The sequence below is a fragment of the Myotis nattereri genome (genome assembly GCF_964212035.1).
Source record: "Myotis nattereri genome assembly, chromosome: Y".
Classification (NCBI taxonomy): domain Eukaryota; kingdom Metazoa; phylum Chordata; class Mammalia; order Chiroptera; family Vespertilionidae; genus Myotis; species Myotis nattereri.
In genome coordinates this window covers 43,192,622-43,212,718 of record NC_138094.1, presented here as the reverse complement: position 1 = coordinate 43,212,718, position 20,097 = coordinate 43,192,622, and the positions used below count along the sequence as shown (strand labels likewise).

The window sequence follows — 20,097 nt, the reverse complement described above, 5'->3', positions numbered from 1 at the left end:
CACATTCAGGACTGATAGGACTCCACCAGGGTACTGCAGACCCCCCTATAGAGGTTAAGTAGGGTAAGAAGGTGGATAGTACAGAACTTAGATTGAGAAGTTGTCCCATACTGAGTCCAAAGAAAGAAGACTCTGTATTGATTCTTAGATTGAGAAGATGTGCCATACTGAGACCAAAGAAAGAAGACTCTGTATTGATTCTTAGATTGAGAAGATGTGCCATACTGAGTCCAAAGAAAGAAGACTCTGTATAGATCTTTAGATTAGGAAGATGTGCAATACTGAGTCTAAAGAAATAAGACTCTGTATTGATCTTTTAACACATATGCTTGCTAGCAGAGGAATTAAGGTTACTCCCAGTAAGACAGAACGTTTTATACAAGAAGTATGTCCATGCTTTTCTGAGGAAGGAAAGGTAAATGGAAAGGCATGGGAGGAGGTAGGCCCACGGAGCCTTATCCTTAACCCCACTGCAGTCTTTCCACCGCAGGAAAGTGCAGGATTGGCAAGCTCTCCCTGGGGTGATAGATCAGGACTCAGGTAATAGCGGAAAGCGCCGATCCTACTCTTAAAATGGATACAAGAGAGCATTTGGGGTTTTTCTTTTTAATGCCTGCTTTTAAAAAATAAAAAAGGGGGAATATGCCGGGAGCCGGTCCATCCTTGCTGTTTCAAGGGACCTGGCATATATGGCATATTGTTCTTAATATGTTTGCTCACCTTTTTGGCACTATGTGCTTTAACCAAGGTCACCTCTTTGAGAAAGGTTGTTTCCCCACGTAGGGATTTTCCCCTGAAGTTAGGGAGGGAATAAACCCCCTTAACTAAGTGCCAGGTGGGTAATTAGTCACTTTAACTACGAACAATCATGCTTAAGCTACATAATCTTTACTCCCTGGAATGGAGATAAGAAACGCCCTAACCTTTGGAATAGAGATTGATAGGATTGGAATCAACTGCTATAAATACAGATGTAACAAGACAACAAGAGACAGAACTTAGAAGACAGAACCAAAAGACACAGAACCTAGACACAGAACCTACACAGAACCTAGGGACAGAAGAACTTAGCTGGAGAGAACATGTCAAATGATCCTGGACAGAAACTGGCCAAAGAACCTAGAGACAGAACCTAGTGAGAGAACATGGCAAAAGATCCTGGAGACAAACTGGCCACAGAACCTAGATACAGAACCTACACAGAACCTAGACACAGAACCTACACAGAACCTAGAGACAGAAGAACTTCGCTGGAGAGAATATGGCAAAAGATCCTGGACTGAACCTGAGTACAGAAATTGGCAAGGAATACTCGCACCTTCCTATTTCTAGTCACCTGACTAGAACCTGGTGACTGAACCTGGCTGGAGAACCTGGACAGAACCTGGCTGGAGAACCTAGTGAGGTAACATGGCTACAGAACCTTGCCGGAGAACCCGGAGAACCTAGCAAGAGAACATGGACACAGAACCTGGCTGGAGATCCTAACCAGAACCTCGCTGGAGATCCTGAGCAGAACCTCTCTGGAGATCCAGACCAGAACTTGGCTGGAGATCCTGGCTAGGCTGCTGATCAACTGAACACTGTCTCCGTGTCCTTCCTTCTTCGCCGACTCTGTCGACGCTTTTGGGAACCCCTGGACCTGCTGGGGTTGGACCCCGGCAAATGATGAGAGAGAATCATGGATCAGCCGCCTCCTGTATCACCCCCTCCCCACTGGGGATCCAGCCTGCAACGAGGGCATGTGCCCTGACCGGGAATCAAACCAGGGACCCTTCAATACACAGGTTGACACTCTCCCCACTGAGGAACACTGGCCAGGGCCACAGTGGTTTTTTCTTAGAAATATGCATTTCTACTATTTCAGAAAAGAAGAAAGATCAATGATGAGTGATCATCCTAGATTGGCTGCCTTCTGCCAGAAGAAAGAGTGGCATGTGTTTTCATCTGCTCAGCAGAAGGAATAGGCCCTGGCCAGTGTTGTTCACTGGTTAGACCTTCGGATGCCCAGGGAAGGGTCGCTGGTGGGATTCCAGGTCCAGAGCACATACCTGGGATGCAGGCTTCATTGCCTGCCCCGGTCTGGGCTCCTGTGGGAGCCAAATATCCATGTGTCTCTTGCATATTCATGTTTGCTTTTTTGTTTCTTCTCTATCCCCACCCTCCCTCCCTCCCTCTGTCTGTAAAAAACATATCCTCTGGTAAGAATTAACCAAAACATAAACAAGAAAAAAGTACAAAGAAGGAAAAGATTTGGAGGCTGTGAAAAAGCAGCATACCCCTAAAGAAAGGCACCATGATGAGCAGAGCATTCGGCTCCGCTGATGTTTTTCCACGGAATGTGTCTATAAGATAAAAATAAAATGTCTGAGTGTCTCTCAGCTGGCCAGATCCTGACACAACAGGACGAGGCCATTCTAGCGTGGTCCTTGCAGGGTCTCCCAAGCCACCACGTTGGGGCGAGGCTCTGCGGCGGGGGGCGAGGCCAGGAGGAGCAGAGGAAAGCGAGGCGTGAAGGAGGCGGGGAATGGACAGAGGAGGGTCCTGCACGTGCTCCCCTCTACTGCGTTGTGTCGCTGCTCCCAGAGTCCCCCCCACTGAGAAGATGGGAGCAGACTCATCCGGTGTCAGTGACCGAGGGACATACAGGCTGAGGGACACACAGACTGAGGGACACATAGACCGAGGGACACAGAGACCGAGGGACACACAGATAATCGAGGCCACAGTGGCCTGGAGAGGTGACATCCGGGAACCTGTGACCACTGTGTTGGTTCCTTTTATCCTCCCAGATGTACCTTCTCAGAGGTTTTTGACTCCAGAACCCTGGATTCCAGTTCCACAGACAGCACCTACTTCATGGTGACTCTGCCCAAGACCCAAGACCTCTCTGGACAACCATTCACACATCAGTTGTTTGGAAAGTGATCTCAAACTTATTCTATATAGTTATTGCATGTATGAAAAATAAATCAGAGCCAAGCAGTCATCTGTTTGATGTATTATACATTTGTATCATACATACATTTTAGTTTAGAAAATGACATTTCTCATTCAAAGTTGCCTTCCTAAGTGTAATTAAGTGAGCATGTTAAAAACTTTGTAAGAGTGAATGTTTTACTTGGCAAATGTTTAGAAACTTGGTAAGTATTACTGTGTATCGCTGCCCAAGGAACTGTTGGGGGTCATGTGTTGTCACCAAAGCAGAATGTTTGCTCAATGACTGGTCCCCTTGTTGAGACAACCTTCATGGTTTTCCCTTCATTCTGTTATGAACCTATAGGCAGAAGGTAGAATTAGGCTTGTACTGATGCCACAGCTCCCACCTGCTGTGATGATGGAAAGAGGCCTGATGCTCCAAGCATCATGAGAACACCAGCAAGCGAGGCTCAATGACTGAGCGTTGACCTATGAACCAAGAAGTCCCCTTGATTCCTGGTAAGGGCACCCCCATCACCTGATTGTTTCTCTTTGTCTCCCTGTCCCTCTGTGTCTCAGATCAAGAACAACAGATTTAAAATAAAACTGGAAACTGTCCAATCTGCTCCTATCCTCCTCCCAAAAAGGTATCAGATTTTACTGAAAACACCCACCACTTGTCTTCCTTAGTCATCGTGAGAATTCCAGTTCATGAATGTTCAGAGCATCTCAGTTTCAAACGTGTGTGCACATCTACACCCAAACAGCGGAGCATCGCATCCTGGAGAATTTTCCATTTCCTTCCAAAGGAAGTGAGATGTCTCACACTGGAAATGGAAACAAATGGTAGGAAAAGCTGGGCATGGAGATCAAGGCTAATCATTGCAACCGGGGAATGATGTACTCAACAAATCACAGCATGAATAGTCAAACCAGAACATTCCTGTACGTGGAGGTTTGGGCACGGGGACACCAACATTTTTAATGTGAATGAGCACTTGATTGTGCAAAGCTTTCCTTCCTCCCCTGAGAGATACTCAGCAGAGGTGCTGAGCCACTTGGAAATGTGTGCTGTTTCAATGCGATGCTGGGGGTGGGGGTTTGCCCCTCCTGGCCTGAGCGAGAGAGCCCACCTTCCAATGTGCACAGGGCCCCTGCTTGGGTGTCAACAGCTCCATGACTGTGGGCTGGCTCCTCCCGAGTCCGCTGAGACCCACAGAAAACAATATCCCAACTGGCAGATTTCTCCTGGTCCTGAGGTGTTTCAGGATTGGGTTAATGAGGGAAAACACAAGTATGAAGGTGTGGCTCAAAGGTTGCTTCTGAGAGTTTCAGGTCACCCACCCAAGCCCTCAGTCATTGGAGGGAATGAGGTTTCAATTCTTCACATAGAAATGCCATCATTTTTTAAAATATATTTTTCATTGATCTCAGATAGAAAGGGAGAGCAAGTGGGGGGAGACGAGAGAGAGAGAGAGAGAGAGAGAGAGAGAGAGAGAGAGAGTTGAGGAACATCCATGGTGACAGAGAATCATGGATCCGCTGCCTCTTGCAGGCCCCACACTGGGCATCAAGCCCACAACCCGAGCATGTGCCCTGACCAGGAATTGAACCCTGACCTCCTGGTTCATAGGTCGATGATCAAGCACTGAGCCACACCAGCCGGGCAGGAGAGGGAAGGTCATGGTCCCAGTTCGTGGGTTTGGTGACCCCTTCAGGAGCTCTCCTCCAGGAACAGGTGCAGTCCTAGGTCCCTCAGGCTGAGGGGTGACGGGCCCTCACCGCGTGGGCCTGCTCCCTGCATTGATGTCCGTCTGCTCTGTTGTAAGAAAAGAGGGGCCTCTGGTTGCTGTGGCCCCGTCGCCTCCCCAAGCAGAGGCTACCTGTTCCCTGGAGCCTCGCTGGACTCCCACCCATGGGCCCATGAGCATCAGTGCCCCAGGCCTCGCTGGACATTACCTGTGAACCGGTGGCCAGGAATGACCGACACGGCCTGCCTACTCTGCTCACGCGGGTCCATGGCCCATCAGACTCCCCATAAGAAACGTGCAGTGAAGGATTTCAGACGGGTCAGGGGAGGGTTAGACACGCGGACCCAGGTACAAGGCCAGCACCAGGAGCTGCTGCGAGGTGGGCTTCGCACACACTGTGAGGTGAGGTGCACCTAGCAGCTCTCAGCAGGGTGGCGAGGGCCTGTGTCCTGGTAACTCGCAGTGCCGCCTGCCCAGGCTCAGTGGGAGGGGGTGGCCACGGGAGGAGCATGCCTGACCCCACGCCTCCTGCTCAGGCAGCCGAGTCCACGCAGAACAGTGGGGCTGCGCGAGCTCTAAACTGGCTCCCGGGCCCCACGCCCTCTGCCTCCCTTGTCCACCTCAAGGCTGGGCAGACGCTGTTCACCGAGAGACGCACGTTTTAGCCACCTGAGCCAGAGGCGCCGGTGCTGACCCCACTCTGAATGACACTCCAAAGCCTGGGTCACCCTCCCGCTTTATAGCTTGGAAAGGGGCACAGAGACTTTGGGGGTCTTGCCTTAGGACACACAGTTGTGAGGGCAGAGCTGAGACTCAAACCCTTGTGGGCAGACCTGGCGCCCTCATGCTGTGCCCCAGGTGAGATGCCGATGCTACTGAGGCAGCAAGAAGGGTGAGGGCGACCAGTGCCCAGACTGAGGCAGCACAGGTGTGTTCACAGGCACACGGGCACTCACACACACACATGCACACACACACACCCACCTGTACACACCCTCTCTGGCTTTCACCTCTGAGGCTACAGAGGTCTGAGGAATCAGGGGCAGAGCCAGGAGAAGCCAAGGGGTTGTTGGGGTCCTATTCATGTTCCTGGTGAGTCTGTCTCAATCCCTCTCCCTGGCAGGAACCTCACTGGACTGATGCCAGATTCCTACCTTCCCGGGTTCAGGTCTGTGGCTGAGCATTCTTTGAGGCCCTCCTGGAACTCTGCTTTCAGTGATGAGGGGAATGAGGCATGTCGGCTTCAGGTTTGTCTGGACACAAACTTTATTAAAACGAGGCCAAAAACACCATGAGGGACATTGGTGTTGACATCCCCATAGCACTTAAGGAACTGTTTGTCTATTGCCTCTCCTCTTGAAAATGGAGGATGTTTGACCAGTTTCTTCTGTACTAAGTACACTCTTGGAGAAGCAAAGGAGCCAGCAGGCTTCCTCTGAAGCCCCGTCAGAGCTGGGAAATGAGGTATGTGGTGCCTACACTTGCCCTGTGGCTGCTGAGGTGCAATTTAGGGCTCATGATGCATCCTCCATGCAAACACCGGGCTTCTTCCCTGAGTGTGTCCTCTGGTGTCGGATGAGATTGTACTGAAGTGTAAAGCCTCGCCCACACTCCCTGCAAACATATGGCTTTTCCCCAGAGTGTGTCCTCTGGTGTTTGATGAGATTGGACTTAAGTGTAAAGCCTTGCCCACACTCCCTGCACACATATGGCTTCTCCCCTGAGTGTGTCCTCTGGTGATTGATGAGATCAGATTTCTGTGTAAAGCCTCGCCCACACTCCCTGCACACATATGGCCTCTCCCCTGTGTGTGCCCTCTGGTGTCTAATGAGATTATACTTCACTGTAAAGCCTCGCCCACACTCCCTGCACACATATGGCTTCTCCCCTGAGTGTGCCCTCTGGTGTCTGATGAGATGTGACTTCTGTGTAAAGCCTTGCCCACACTCCCTGCAAACATAGGGCTTCTCCCCTGAGTGTGTCCTCTGGTGTCTGATGAGAGGTGACTTATCTGTAAAGCCTCGCCCACACTCACTACACACATAGGGCTTCTCTCCTGAGTGTGTCCTCTTGTGTATGATTAGAGTTGACTTATATCTAAAGCCTCCCCCACACTCCCTGCAAACATGGGGCTTCTCCCCTGAGTGTGCCCTCTTGTGTCTGATGAGATGTGACTTCTTTGTAAAGCCTCGCCCACACTCCCTGCACACATATGGCTTCTCCCCTGAGTGTGTCCTCTGGTGTGTGTCGATATGTGACTTATCACTGAAGCCTTGCCCACACCCTCCATGCTTGATTGTTACAATTTTTGACATTCTTACTTCCACAAATAATTTGCCTGTGTTCTTTGCGTTAACATTCTGGCCTGTGCTGGGCTCTTCCTCCATTATTCTCTCAGGTTCACTGGAGCTCCCTGTTTGTCCGTTTGGAGGCTTGAAAGAGGCCCTTGAAGTTCCCCTGTGCCTGATCCTTTTAAGCAAAGGTTTGGACTTCCATTTGACCTCTTGACCTTCAGCTTTGTCATTCAAGCCATGTGGACCAGTCTGTTGCTGCTGCTGTTGATTCTGACGCTCTGGGCCAGCTTCCTCCGCCTGGATGTGCTTTATTGCAGATGCTCCTGACAGAATCTCAGAGGGGTGATTGCGTTTCACATGTTGGCTGAGGAATGTCCGACTGGAGAAGGCCACAGAGCAGGAGGGACATGGGTGGATCTCTGGCTTTGGTTCTGCTGGAGAAGAAAGTTTTGGTCAGGGCAGGTGTGGGCAAGCCTGCCTGTGCCGTACGCTCTGTCTCCTGGTAAGACCTGTCCCCGGAATCATTCTAGCTGTGTTGACAGTGCAAGTTCTGCCTCCCACAAAGTGTTCCTTCACTGTCTACTTTTCTTTTTCTTTGTCTGCACTACTCTTCTTCAGAAATCCAGAGACCCCATATCAAAAGTCTTTTCTACAGCCCTGGCCAGTGTGGATCAGTGGATAGAGCCTCAGCCTGTGGACAGAAAGGTCCTGGGTTTGATTCCCATCAAGAGGATGTGCCTTGGTTGCAGGCTTCTCCCCCGCCTGGGCCCTGGTCTGGGCGTGTGCAGGAGGCAGCCAGTCAATGTGTTTCTCTCACATCGACATTTCTCTTTGTCTTTCCCTCCCTCTTCCACTCTCTCTAAAAGTCAATGGAAAAATATCCTGGGATGAGGATTGAAAAGAAAAAAGGTCTTACAGATCAAGGACCATCAGAAGGCATTTCACTCCTTATATGGGTTGGACTATTGTGACCTTTCCATATACATGTATCTTCTAAGTCATGTTAAAGAGAAAAACCACAGGCCTGGCCAGGTAGCTCAGTGGTTGAGCATCAACCCATGAACCAGGACGTCACCAGTTTGATTCCTGGTCAGGGCACATGCCCAGGTTCTGTGCTCGATCCCAGCAGGAGGCAGCTGATCCATGTTGATATTTCTATCCCTCTCTTCATTTCCCTTCCTCTCTCTCTCAAATCACTAAAAATATTTAAAAATAGAGAAACCATAGGCCCCAACTAGCAATTGCTTCTCTCTCAGTTTTCCACAAATCACAAAATGGAAATATGTCCTTCCTCACACAGCATTCCTACTTGATTTCTTTCAGTGTTAGCCTACTTCAAATACACTACAAAGTCCTGTTTCAGAATATCTTTCCAACCATCCCCTAGCCAGTTTGGATCAGTAGATAGAGCTTCGCCTCGGGGACTCCAGGGTCCTGGGTTTGATTCTAGTCAAGGGCACATACCTGGGTTGCAAGCTCAATCCCCAGCCCTGGTTGGGGTGTCTGTGGGAGACAAGCTATTGATGTTTCTCTCTCTGTCTCTCCCCCTTCTACTCTCTCTCAAAAAATAATCAGTGGAACAATATCCCTGGGTGAGGATTAACAACAACAACAAAAATATTTCCCCAACCTGCTTCTTAAACTCCTGACTCCCATCTCTCTCCAGCCAGTCCGCCTTCCTCTCTCACTGGGAGTTGAAATAATCTAAGAGGGGATTCCCCACTGAAGTTTATTTCCCAAAAAAATTAACAAAGCATAGTTTTAGAACATGCCACTCTGCAGCGGAAAACTGCTCAGTTGTCCCGTCTCACTCAAGAAAGTCCCCAGTATCTCAGCTTGGATCATAGGCACTGTATTTCCCGGCTGCTAGGCATCTGTCCAACCTCTGTTCTTGCCCTCTGTACTGAGACTGAGATGGGAGTAGCCCTCAGCCAGCTCAACACCCCACCTCTTTCCTTCCCTGCACCAGCCACTCCCTCTGCCTGGGACCTTGTGACACAACTGTTGTAAATGTTGTCTCCTGAGAAAGCCTTCCCTTGACCTTTGCAATCCGGCACACCCACCTTCCCCTCACACTGATCCCTAGGCACTTGTCCTGGGCCCGTTTTCTCCAAAGCGCTAACCACTGTGTGATATTAAGCACATGCATATATGTCTGCCGGGGCTTCCATCCTTCACCAACCAGCTGCTCAGGAGCAGTGATTCTGATCATCGTGTTAATCTGTATTTCCAGCTCCCAGAACCCTGTGTGGCACCGAGTAGGAATTCACATGACAAGTCACAAAATAATGAATGAATGCATGTTAACACACACATTTCATTTAGAAATATGCAGTAAATGAAGAAGAAACAGCTAAAGTGTTAAAAAAAACAACAACCCAAAAACAACCACCTTGATGAGAGAGCTGGTTAAGTACCTGAAACATTTTTTTTTTTTTTTGGCTCTGATTTTTTCAGCACTATATGATGCCGTGCATTTTGTGCATGAAGTATTTTTAAAAATGTAACACAAATTGGCCCAGGCCATTGTGGCTCAGTTGGTTGAGCATTGTCCCATTCACCCAGAGGTAGCCAGTTTGATTCCTGGTCAGGGCACATGTCAGGGTGGTGGACTTGATCCCCAGTAAGGAGAATGCAGGAGGCAGCAGATTGATATTTCTCTCCCTCTCCCTTCATCTCTGTCTCTAAAACCAATAAAAGCATATTTTTAAGAATTAGAACAAAAATAAAAATATTAAAATTATTCTTAAGAATCAAAAACCTATGTGATGAGCCATCAATTTCTGAAGCATCTGATTTGAAGCTTTGCTGACTCTAGAGTGGATTTTACTCTACTTGAGAGTTGGAGCATGAAAACTTCTAAGAATTCTTTCTTTCCATGTTGAAGAAGAGTGGTGCCCACCTCTCCCGGCCACAAGCTCTGTCTTCCACTTGCTGCCCCACTTGATGCCCAGCTTTTGGCCATACTCTTCTCCATACCAGACCAGCAGCTCACAGCCCGTCCTCACGACCCGGCAGGTTCGGTAGAAAATCTGCCTGTGATATTGAAAGGCCACCAGGTTCTGTTCTTCCTCATCCCGGGCGCAGTTCACGTACCTGGCGTTGAGGCAGATGAAAGGAAAGAAAACCACAGGCGATGAGCTTCCACTACCTGTCATATCGTGTCCAGATCCTCACTGACGCGTAAGGCCCTCAGCACTGATGGCACCCACCCCCATGCTCCTGGGGAAACTTCTGTTCAATGTCCAAGCCTCTGTCACAAGGTCATGTGAATTCCTGTCTCTACGTCCTGCTCACAGTGCTCATCCTGCCTAATGCCATTTCCAAAGCCTCATTCCAGACTTCCCCATCAAACCCGGTGGCCTCTAGCTTCTCTAAGCTGTAAGTCAGGTTCTGTGTTACACCCCAGGACTCGGGGCTTGCTCTAGGACTCACACCATTCAACATTCAGTCCAAGTCTCCCTTCTCTTCAGAGGCCTTTGTCGAGTCTCCCCACACTTTATTGAAGGCATCATTCAGTTGCCTCCCCCAGGTTCCCACAGAAATGTCGAGGTCTCTCTTTCTTAGAAAAATAACACAGAACAATAGTAGTTTATTCATAATCTGTCTCCCCTGACACAAGAGAGCCCCTCAGGAAAGGGCCATGAGCACTATGACTCTGCAGGCTCCAACATCCAGTTCTAGTTAGAACTGAGTCTGGGATGATGTGCTGCCCTCACAGGTTTAGATTATTCTTGGTTCAAGGCTATGTGGGCACTAGGCACTTGTTGAAAAATAGGAAAATTAGAGTTAAATGTTTATGAAATAAAATGTTTCATGTCCGTCTGCAGTAAGTCCTCCCTAGGGACATGGATTGTGTGATCTGTGTAAGTAATGAATTCCTTCCTCTAAACTGGAATATAGTAAGTGTTTAACTAATGTCAGTTAGATAAATCACAGAGTAATCCAGGGTCCTCAAGGTTTTTCCCAGTGCCCAAAGTAGAGACTTCTATTTTGAGGACATATGCTATACTTTTACCTCCTTTTTTTCCTAAATGTCACTAGATGTTAAAGATCACTGTATGGAGAAAAAGGGGGAACAGAGTACTGAGGGAGACCATTAAGGAGGCATGATGGGAAGGACAGACATGTGGTTTGTGAGGCATGAGTGTCCTCTCCGGCACCCAGAAGCCTAGTGACCTTACCTCATCCAGTTGGCCTGAGATGTATCCTTTCCATCCACATACTCATAGCAGTTTCTCCCTTTGGTGATCTGCATTTCAGGAAAAGAAGTTAAAGGCTGTGTGTGTGTGTGTGTGTGTGTGTGTGTGTGTGTGTGTGTGTGTGAGTTTGAGTGTATATAATAGAATAATTACTTTATTCTAGTGTCATCAAATCTCTTTCAGCCTGCATGGTGATTCAACTGCCAATGGTGATCACAGGACATTTTTCTTACTCATCATCTACACTTCTTAGTCAATTTGTCCACTAAGCAGGAGCCCCACAAGGGAGGAGTCTGTACCACTTTGCTCCCATTTACCCTCTGATCCTTAGAGAGGAGCTCCATGTTCATGCAAAGTCCGCCCAGTACACAGAGCTAACTAACCATATGGTCCCCATCCATGTCCTAGCATTTAGAAGGTGGGGCAATCCAAGCCACAGGAGGGCCGGGAAGCCAGAGGACAGGGAAGAGGTAAAGTTCTCACCAGCCAGGAGTAGCCGCTGTTGGCTGTGGCTTCATCTTCTGTGATCTGACCCTCATAAGGGCCAAAGTGCAGGCCCACCGGCAGATCACATTCCTCATTCCACACTCCAAGCCCAGCCTCAGGGATGCCTGATGGTCCGATTCTCAACCCAGGGGGCACAGTGAGGGCTGAGCGGTTGGCATGCCCCTTGTCCACGGCACTGTCTTTTACAAACGTAGGAGGCCCGTGCACAGCACAGCTGTCAATGAAGAAGTTCTGACACTTCTCACAATCTGGAGGCAAGAGCAACAGGGATTAGTCAGGGTGCAGTGCATGTCCCTGCACTTGAAGAGTTTCAGAAAGAGCTCCCATCAGTGAGCCTCAATCCTATATTCCCGGTCACGAGAGGAAGGGAATGATTTGGGCACCCAAAGACCAGTGAAATTATTGCATCAAGGACATAACATGCTCCTTGGTTAGGGTGAGCTTACACAGGTAGTCATCGTCCTGGGGCTCGCTGATCTCTTGGTAGACATGGCCCTTTCTCTCTCGTAGGCTATACATCTTCACTTCGATCTCCTTTCTCCTGAGGTCTACATGAGAGAAGAGCTGGTGAACGAAGTGGGTCTGGAACATGAGTCCCTGACTTGTCAGAAAGCACACAATGTCTTCCCATCAAATGATCACCTGTTCTTTATAGTATCTGGTATTTTCCTCCATTAACTAAAAGACTAGTACGCAACACTGACTACCGATGGCTGATTCAATTTTAGTTTCTAGATGATCCCATTATCAGGTTCAACCTTCCAAGCTTTGGTCATTCATAAAGTATGTATTGAGGGCACGTTATGTGTTAGGCACTGAGTAAAGATCTGGGCACACAACACCAAGAGAATATGGGTGCTATTATCACAGATGGATTTATTGGACAACTTGCATGTGCCAATTGTTTGAGATTTAATTTAATGCTTTCAAACTATATGTGTCCCATGTTTCCTTATGTTCACTGTATACATTAGCATTCAGGAGCTCAGAGAGTTTGGAAGATTAGCTCAAAGCTTCAGTGCTAACTCCAGTTTCAAATCCAGGCCTGTTGAAAGTCCACCCCACATACCTAGGCTATACTGACCAGCCTTTCTAGAGGAATGAGTGGAACTGAAATCTCCAAATTGTTGAACTTACCCAATTTTGATCTAGGGTGCTTTCCAGAGGTACTTGCTTCTCCAGGAGGGGGCACTGGTTTCTGGGTCTGCTCTGAGCCACTTGTGGTCAACAAATTTGCTGTTCCTGACAATTCCTTCAAACTGGACTCATTACTTAATGGCGCCCTGGACTTTGCCTTCAGTGTGAAAGGCAAAGGGAAATAAATGTAACGTACATTTATTTAATTATGTAGGGTTTATGATATACATGACTTTAACGAACACTTCAACAACTCTTGGAAATACCTGGGAAGTATGAAAATTAGAGGAAAAAGAAATGACCAATGTGGGTTTTGAATCGAAGACTAGAACCCATGCCTTAAGGCTCTTTCTTTTATAGCACATTGAGAATGAAGGATACTGGGAAGAGAATAAGACATAGTTGGGCCCTAACCAGTGTAGTTCAGTTGATAGAGTGTCGGCCTGCAGACTGAAGGGTCCTGAGTTGAATTCTCGTCAAGCGCGAGTTCCTTGGTTGCAGGACCCTCCTCCCTGGCCTGGACCTTGGTCTGGGCTTATGCAGGAGGCCACCAGTCATTATGTGTGTCTCTCACATTGATATTTCTCTCTTTCTCTCCCTCTTTTTTCTATTCCCCCTAAAAATCAATGAGAAAATATCCTTGGGTGAGGATTAAGAAAAAAAGAAAGAAAGAAATAGTTGGCAGAGCCCTGGCTGGTGTAGCTCAGTTGGTTGAACTGAAGGGTTGCCGGTTCCATTCCCAGTCAGGGCACATGCCCCAGTTACGGGTTATTGATCCATGTTTTTCTCTCTCACTGATGCTTCTCTCCCTTCCTCTCTCTCTCAAATCAGTAAAAACATATTTTTTAAAAAGAAATGGCTGGCAGAAACCTACCATGACAATAAAGGAAATTATGCTAAAATGTGCAATTTACTATATCATGGAAAGAATAGTTGTAATTAGATTAGTTGGTTCCCACCAATTCTGTTTGAATAAGGTTGTGCTACTAGCCTGTTCTCTTCATTTTCCTGACCTATAACATGCTAATTCTTAATGTTATAATGAACATGAAATATAATGATGTTCACCAAAATGTTCTGTGAGCACTTTGATACAGTATGAATGTGAGATTACAGTCCTGCTATCAATGTCCCTCTCAGCCATCTCTATATTTGAAATCACATGTAATTTATCTTCATTATTCTTTGACCCTACTCTAGTTTAATTTGTAAATTTGAAAGCACTCTTTCAGCAAACATTCAGGAGGCCCTCAGGGACCCTGAGCTGGGCCTGGGACTTCTGAGAAGAATCTGGTGTGAACCAAAGAGCTCACAATGCAGAGGTAGGCAGGCGGAGCCAATGATTCAAACAAGATGACACTGGCCTAATTAGAGCTCAGAGAAAGAAGCCATACTTCTTCTGACTGGAATGAGCATTCAAAACCAGTTCCAGATGAGCTTCTATTGAATAGTGTGTCATCTCTATGAAGTTCTTAAGTCACTTTATTTATTGTTTATTGTTTCTGAATCGTCAAACCTGAAGCACCCCAGAGTTGAGAGGCTTTCTTTTATTTGACTGGGAGGCTCTGATGCTGGGGTTGCTATATCCATCTTCATCTGGGACCATGCACCATGCAAACTGTCTATATATCAGTGAGCTTCTGCAAGTCGGAAGTCTTAGTGCATTTCTCACTGGAGCATAGCAGAGCAGAACTGCGTTTGGAATCATCAGTCAGTGAAAGATGTAATCATGTATGGATGAGACAGTGGAAAGTGCATAAAACTATGGAAATTTTAATGAGCTTGTAAGTGGTTTAGAGATGAAGCTATGGATTAGATTGCACGACCACCGATACTGTGATTTCAGACATACAATCAAACACTTGTATATGTCTGAAACCTCAGTTTCCTCATCAGAAATGGTGATACTTATAGTACCTACCTCATAGGGTTGTGGTAAGGTTTAAGTGAGTTTATGCACGTAGAATTCTTAGAGTCTGAAGCATTGTGAAGATAAGACCCGTGGTAGCTACTATTGTTGCTGATGTTATTAACGACTAAGATGATATTGGGCATTTTGTTGAAGAGGTCAGGAAAGGAAGGTGGCACTCTGATTTTTCCTCCTCTTCCCTGCATTTGCATCCAGGAGGAAGATTTTCTTTTCCACAGGATTTGGGAAATACTCACCTTCTGATGTTTATTCTGTTCCACTCTGAGGGCCACCCAAGAAGGTTTAGCTAAAAGATGGTGAGAAATCAATAATATATATAATTTCAGAGAGGAAGGGAGAGGGCGAGGGAGAGAGAGAGAGAAACATCAATGATGATAGAGAATCATGGATTAGCTGCCTCCTGAATACCCCACACCAGGGATCAAACTGGCCGTGTGCCCTGACCGGGAATTGAACTGTGACCTCCTGGTTCATAGGTCGACACTTAATCTCTGAGCCACGCCTGCCGTGTGAGAAATCAGTTTTGGTTGGTAATTGTTTCAAAATGTGGAGATTTTTATCTTTCAGAATTCTGAATTATAGAGTAATCCCAGGACAGACCAAGGATGATTGGAAAATGTTTCCTGAGGTTTCATTACGCTTATGCTTTTATTGGGAGCATCAGCTAATTTTCTTAAAATGTTAAAAAATAGCCCTAGCCAGCTTGGCTCAGTGGATAGAGCGTCAACCTGCGGATGGAATGGTCCTGGGTTCTATTCCAGCCAAGGGTGCATGCCTGGGTTGCGGGCTCATCACAGGTGTGCAGGAGGCAGCCAATCGATGGCTCTCTCTCATCATTGATGTTTTGATCTCTCTGAATTCCTCTCTGAAATCAATAAATATATTTTAAAAAAATAGACAAAACCCCATCTGTACTTCATCCTCTGTTCAATATATATATTTAAAGTAGAAGCCCGTTGCACAAAGATTCACGCAATAGGCCTTCCTTCCCCTGGCTGCCTGCACTAGATTTCCTCTGGCACCGGGGTCCCAGGCCTTTGCTCCAGCCACTGAGGAGAAGCCAAGCCTCTTCCGTCTTCAGTCTTCACTCCAGCCAGAGCCTTCAGTCTTCTCTCAGCGGCTGCCCTGGTTAGGCAAATTAACTGCCATCTTTGTTGGGTTAATTTGCATGTGTATCCTGATTGGCTGGCGGGCCTGGCAGAGTGACACCAATTTGCATGTTTCTCTTTTATTTGTGTAGAGTGGCCTATCCCTGGCTGGGCATCTCAGTTGGTTGGAGTACCATGTTTTACACCAAAAGGTTTCCGGTTTGATCCTTATTGGGGCCTACACAGGAGGCAACTGATGGATGTTCCTCTCTCACATTGATGTTTCTGTCTCCCTTTCTGTCTCCCTCCCTTCCTCTCTCTAAATTCAATGAATATCCTTGGGTGAGGATTTAAAAAATAAAATTGCCCTAAAAAGCAAAAATAAAAAATTGGCCTTTCATGACACAAGTATAATAAAGGTCATGTAACTGCAAAGAATCTCTAGTCTGTAACCCAGCGCTTTCTCCTCTCTGTCTTCTGTCTTCACACTGGCCTTGTCCAGTCCACCTTGGACAAGGCACCAGGACCACCTTGGCTCCTTTCTTTCTTATCCTTCCTCCTTTGCACATTTGGATTGTGACCACCTTCTCTAATCACTAGATTCTGATCAGCATCACACAGTCTTAGGGACAAAGACTCAGGTCTAGTCACCACATAAACAGAGATTCGGGCAAGCTGGACATAACGTCGTGACTTCAGCTATGTTTCAACCTCAGACCCATGGAACTACAGACCCTACCAATCAGACTTTCATGAAACCTGGCAGATGATGCCATGGCTGCCATAGAACCTGGTACAATGATGAACTACTTCCTACCCTGGCGCACAACCCAACCCCCTAACTACCATGAGTAATAATTTTCCCATATGTCCCCATGCAGGTCTTAGAGCACTGCTCACCTGTCAAAACTTCCTCCTTCTATGTGATCACAACTCTTCTGAATTAGTTATTTTTTACTCACTGTTATATTTTTGTATACTTACTTGTTAATGTTCTATAACTATACAATTATATTATTATTCTATTTTATTTTTTCCACCACCATTTATACTCCTGTATTATTATTTTTTCATCCTCACCTGAGAATATATGCTTATTGATTTTAGAGAGAGAAGAAGAGGAAGAAAGAGAGGGAAACATGGATGTGAGAGAGAAACATCGATGAGTTGTATCCCATACACACCCCGACTGGGGATGGATCACGAAACCTTTTTGGTGTATGGGAGGATGCTCCAACCAACGGAGCCACCGAGACATGGCTATTCAATTATTTTTATTTTGAGAGAATGTTTATTAAAACTAGGGACAGTGAAACAAGGATAGAAGCAGCAGCAGGAGAGAGCTTAGGCTGGGCTGCTGTGTTGCTCTAGAAAGGTTAAAGGAAAGAGTTCAGCCTAGGCGGGCGGCTTTGGCTCATTGGAAAGTCATAGAAAAGGGGCCTTGGAGCCAGGTTCAGGGGGTTAGCCTGAATGAGCTGCCCCTGCCCGTACTCCCTGGTGCAAGTCTCCTGGGTCCCTTAGTTTAGGAGATGCACACCGAGTGGGGGTTGGGGGGAGGAGAGGGGAAAGGGTGAGGGGTCTGTGTGCTCCCGGAGAGAGAACAGCTTAAAAAATATATATATTAGAGCACCATTGCACGAAATTTATAAATTTCTGCACCGTGGGAATGGCGGTGGTTGTGGGGGGGGGGGGGGGAATTCCTGAGCCCGGCCTGTGCCCTCTGTGGCTCTGACAGTCTGGAAGTCCTGCGATCCATCGCTTGCAGAGGGAGGTCCCGTTCAGTAGCCCCAGCTCTGCATTGGTGGCCTGGGCCTCCCTCTTTGGGGTGACGGGGAGCCCCCATTGATGACCCAGTGGCTAGTGGCCTAGGCCTCTCTCTGCAGGGCATCATGGGGGATTGGGGGGCCGGACCAATTGCGTTTCACAGGCCTTGGCTGGCCTGGCGCCAGTGGGTGTCATAGCCTGGTCATCTGGTGGGTCCTTCAGCTGGTCCGCCCTGGATTTGCATATTATGGTTTCATTATTGTAGATTTGGGGGGTGGGTCTGGGTGAAGGTGAGAAAAGGGGGAGAAATGGGGGACCTCTGTGATAGTGTCAACACTAAATCTGTATATAATTATTGTTACACATTGAAAGAGGTTTTATGACCCTGGCCAGTGTGGCCCAGTGGTTGAGCCACGACCTATGAACCGTGAGGTGGGGGGCCGGCAGGAGGCAGCCATGGAGGTTTCTCTCTCACCTGTTTCTCTCTCTCTCTCTCTGTCTCTCTCTGTCTCTCTCTCTCTCTGTAAAATAAATGATTCATAGAAAGGGGTTTATGTGAACAGCCCCTGGCTGTGTAACTGCTCTGCCTCTTGCTCCTCCCCGGTAACTCCCGAGAGGCCGCCCGACCTACACCAGGTCAGGGTCAGGCAGCTGCGCGCCCTCCGCCCGCACCTCGTGGCCTCGGGGTCCACTCGTCATCCGAGTCCTCGGAGTCCTCCACCCGGGGCCTGGCCGTCCTCCCGCGGCGACACATGAACGCGGGTCGAGGGGCCCTGAGACCTGGAAGGAGAGAAAGAAAGAGTCTGTCCTGCAGGCGAAGAGCTGAGGGACAAACAGCAGAGCCAGCGCTTGGCGGGGGCAGAGCCCGGGGCCCTGGACGGAGCACCCCCGCCCCGCCCACCCCGCGGCCCCGTCCCCCCTCGCTCACCCATGCTGAGCAGCGCCTCGTAGTTGCTCTTCACGTTGCGGTGCCGCGCTCGCTCCCAGGCGCCCATCTGCGCCCACTCCTCCCGGGAGAAGTAGATGGACACGTCCCTGCAGGCGGCCCTGGACTGGGGGAGAGACCGTCCGTCCGTCCATCCGTCCTCCCCGGCCCGAGGGGCGGCGCCCCGCCTCCACCCCGTCCCCACCCCCGTCCCCACCTCCACCCCCTCGGACCCCCTTACCTTAGGCCTATGCCCCGCTCTCCCCGCCTCCTCCACGGGGCGCTCCTGCAGGTCCCTGTCCGGGTCCATGGTGCCGCCAGCGGAGTCCCCTCCCGAGGACACGGTGCCTGTGGGAGGAGGAGGCGCTGAGGGGACCGCTCCCACCTTGCAGGGCAAACCCCCCCCCACCCCCCCCAACCCCCAGACAGACCGGGGCCTCGGCCATTATGACCCACTAGGGGGCGCCTCCTTCCCGCCGCGGTTGGGGGGTCCCAGGGGGTACTGAGGGGCCCGGACAGGGGGGTCTGAGGGGCGCGTTCCAGGGACTGAGAGGCGCAGTCAGGGGGAACTGAGGGGCGCGTTCTGGGGGGTCTGAGGGGCACGGTGGGGGGTCTGAGGGGAGCGGTCTGGGAGGTCTGAGGGGCGCGGTCAGGTGGGACTGAGGGGAGGGGTCTGGAGGGTCTGAGGGGAGCGGTCTGGGGGATTTGCGGGGAGCGGTCTGGGGGGTCTGAGGGGCGCGGTCAGGGGGGTCTGATTGGCGTGCTCAGAGGGATCTGAGGGGCGCGGTCAGAGGGGTCTGAGGGGCGCGGTGGGGGCGTTGAGGGCCCTTGGGGGTGGAGGTGGTTCGCCTTTACAATGGGGCGGGGGGGCTGTGCCGAGAGGAACCGGGTTCGGGAATGGCACCCACGATTCAGGAGCAATGCACGCGGGAGGAGGCGCCTCAAGGGGCAGAGACGTCTCCGGCTTAGGAGATGGGCCCGCTGGACAGAATCCGGGTCTTTCTTGCCAGGAAAGTTGGGTGCTCGGGTCAGAGGATTTGGGACTCCTGTGAAGAGATTTGGGGTCTCAGGGACAGCCTCCATGGTTTCTGTCTCGGAGTTGGGGATTTGGTCTTCCTGGGTGCCGTGGTTAGGGAGCCCAGGCTCGGGGTGTGCTGTGTCTGACCTTTGGGGGATTGAGCGTTCCTCTGGGCGCTGAGACCGGGGGTCCTCCGGGTTAGCGCACTTGGGGTCCCTGGAGGCTGACAGAGTGGGAGCCTCTCGGGAGGACACCCTGCGTCTTCGGCTGGGGGTTTGAAGGCCAGCGGCAAAGGGGTTCCCACGCAAGGCTCCCGTTTTCCTGTCTGTCTCCAGGCCGCACTGCGAACCTGGCCGAGGTCCCCTCAAACCCGCGCTCCTGGCCGCGTGCTCCCGCCCTCAGGCGGTGTGCGGCCGGCTGAGGGGGAGCTTCCTGCCTCCAGAGCGTCAGCGCCAGCCGCCAATGAGTGCTGTGGTCACGGGGCCCGGCCTGCCAATGGGCGGTCAGAAACGCGAAAAGGGCGGGCCATGGAGGTGGAGCCTTCCTGCCAGTCAAGGAGAGA

General features: G+C 49.5%; 1 protein-coding gene across 1 annotated transcript; it reads right to left on the bottom strand.

Annotated features, from left to right (window-relative positions):
• Positions 1-9,795: 9,795 nt before the first annotated feature.
• Positions 9,796-18,827, bottom strand: LOC308512512 (histone-lysine N-methyltransferase PRDM9-like; the record flags this gene model as incomplete). Its single annotated transcript, XM_081082225.1, has 7 exons — positions 9,796-10,060; positions 11,149-11,216; positions 11,650-11,921; positions 12,120-12,221; positions 18,265-18,372; positions 18,521-18,644; positions 18,759-18,827. 7 exons carry the CDS (start codon positions 18,825-18,827, stop codon positions 9,796-9,798), a joined length of 1,008 nt encoding a protein of 335 aa, XP_080938351.1.
• Positions 18,828-20,097: the final 1,270 nt, after the last annotated feature.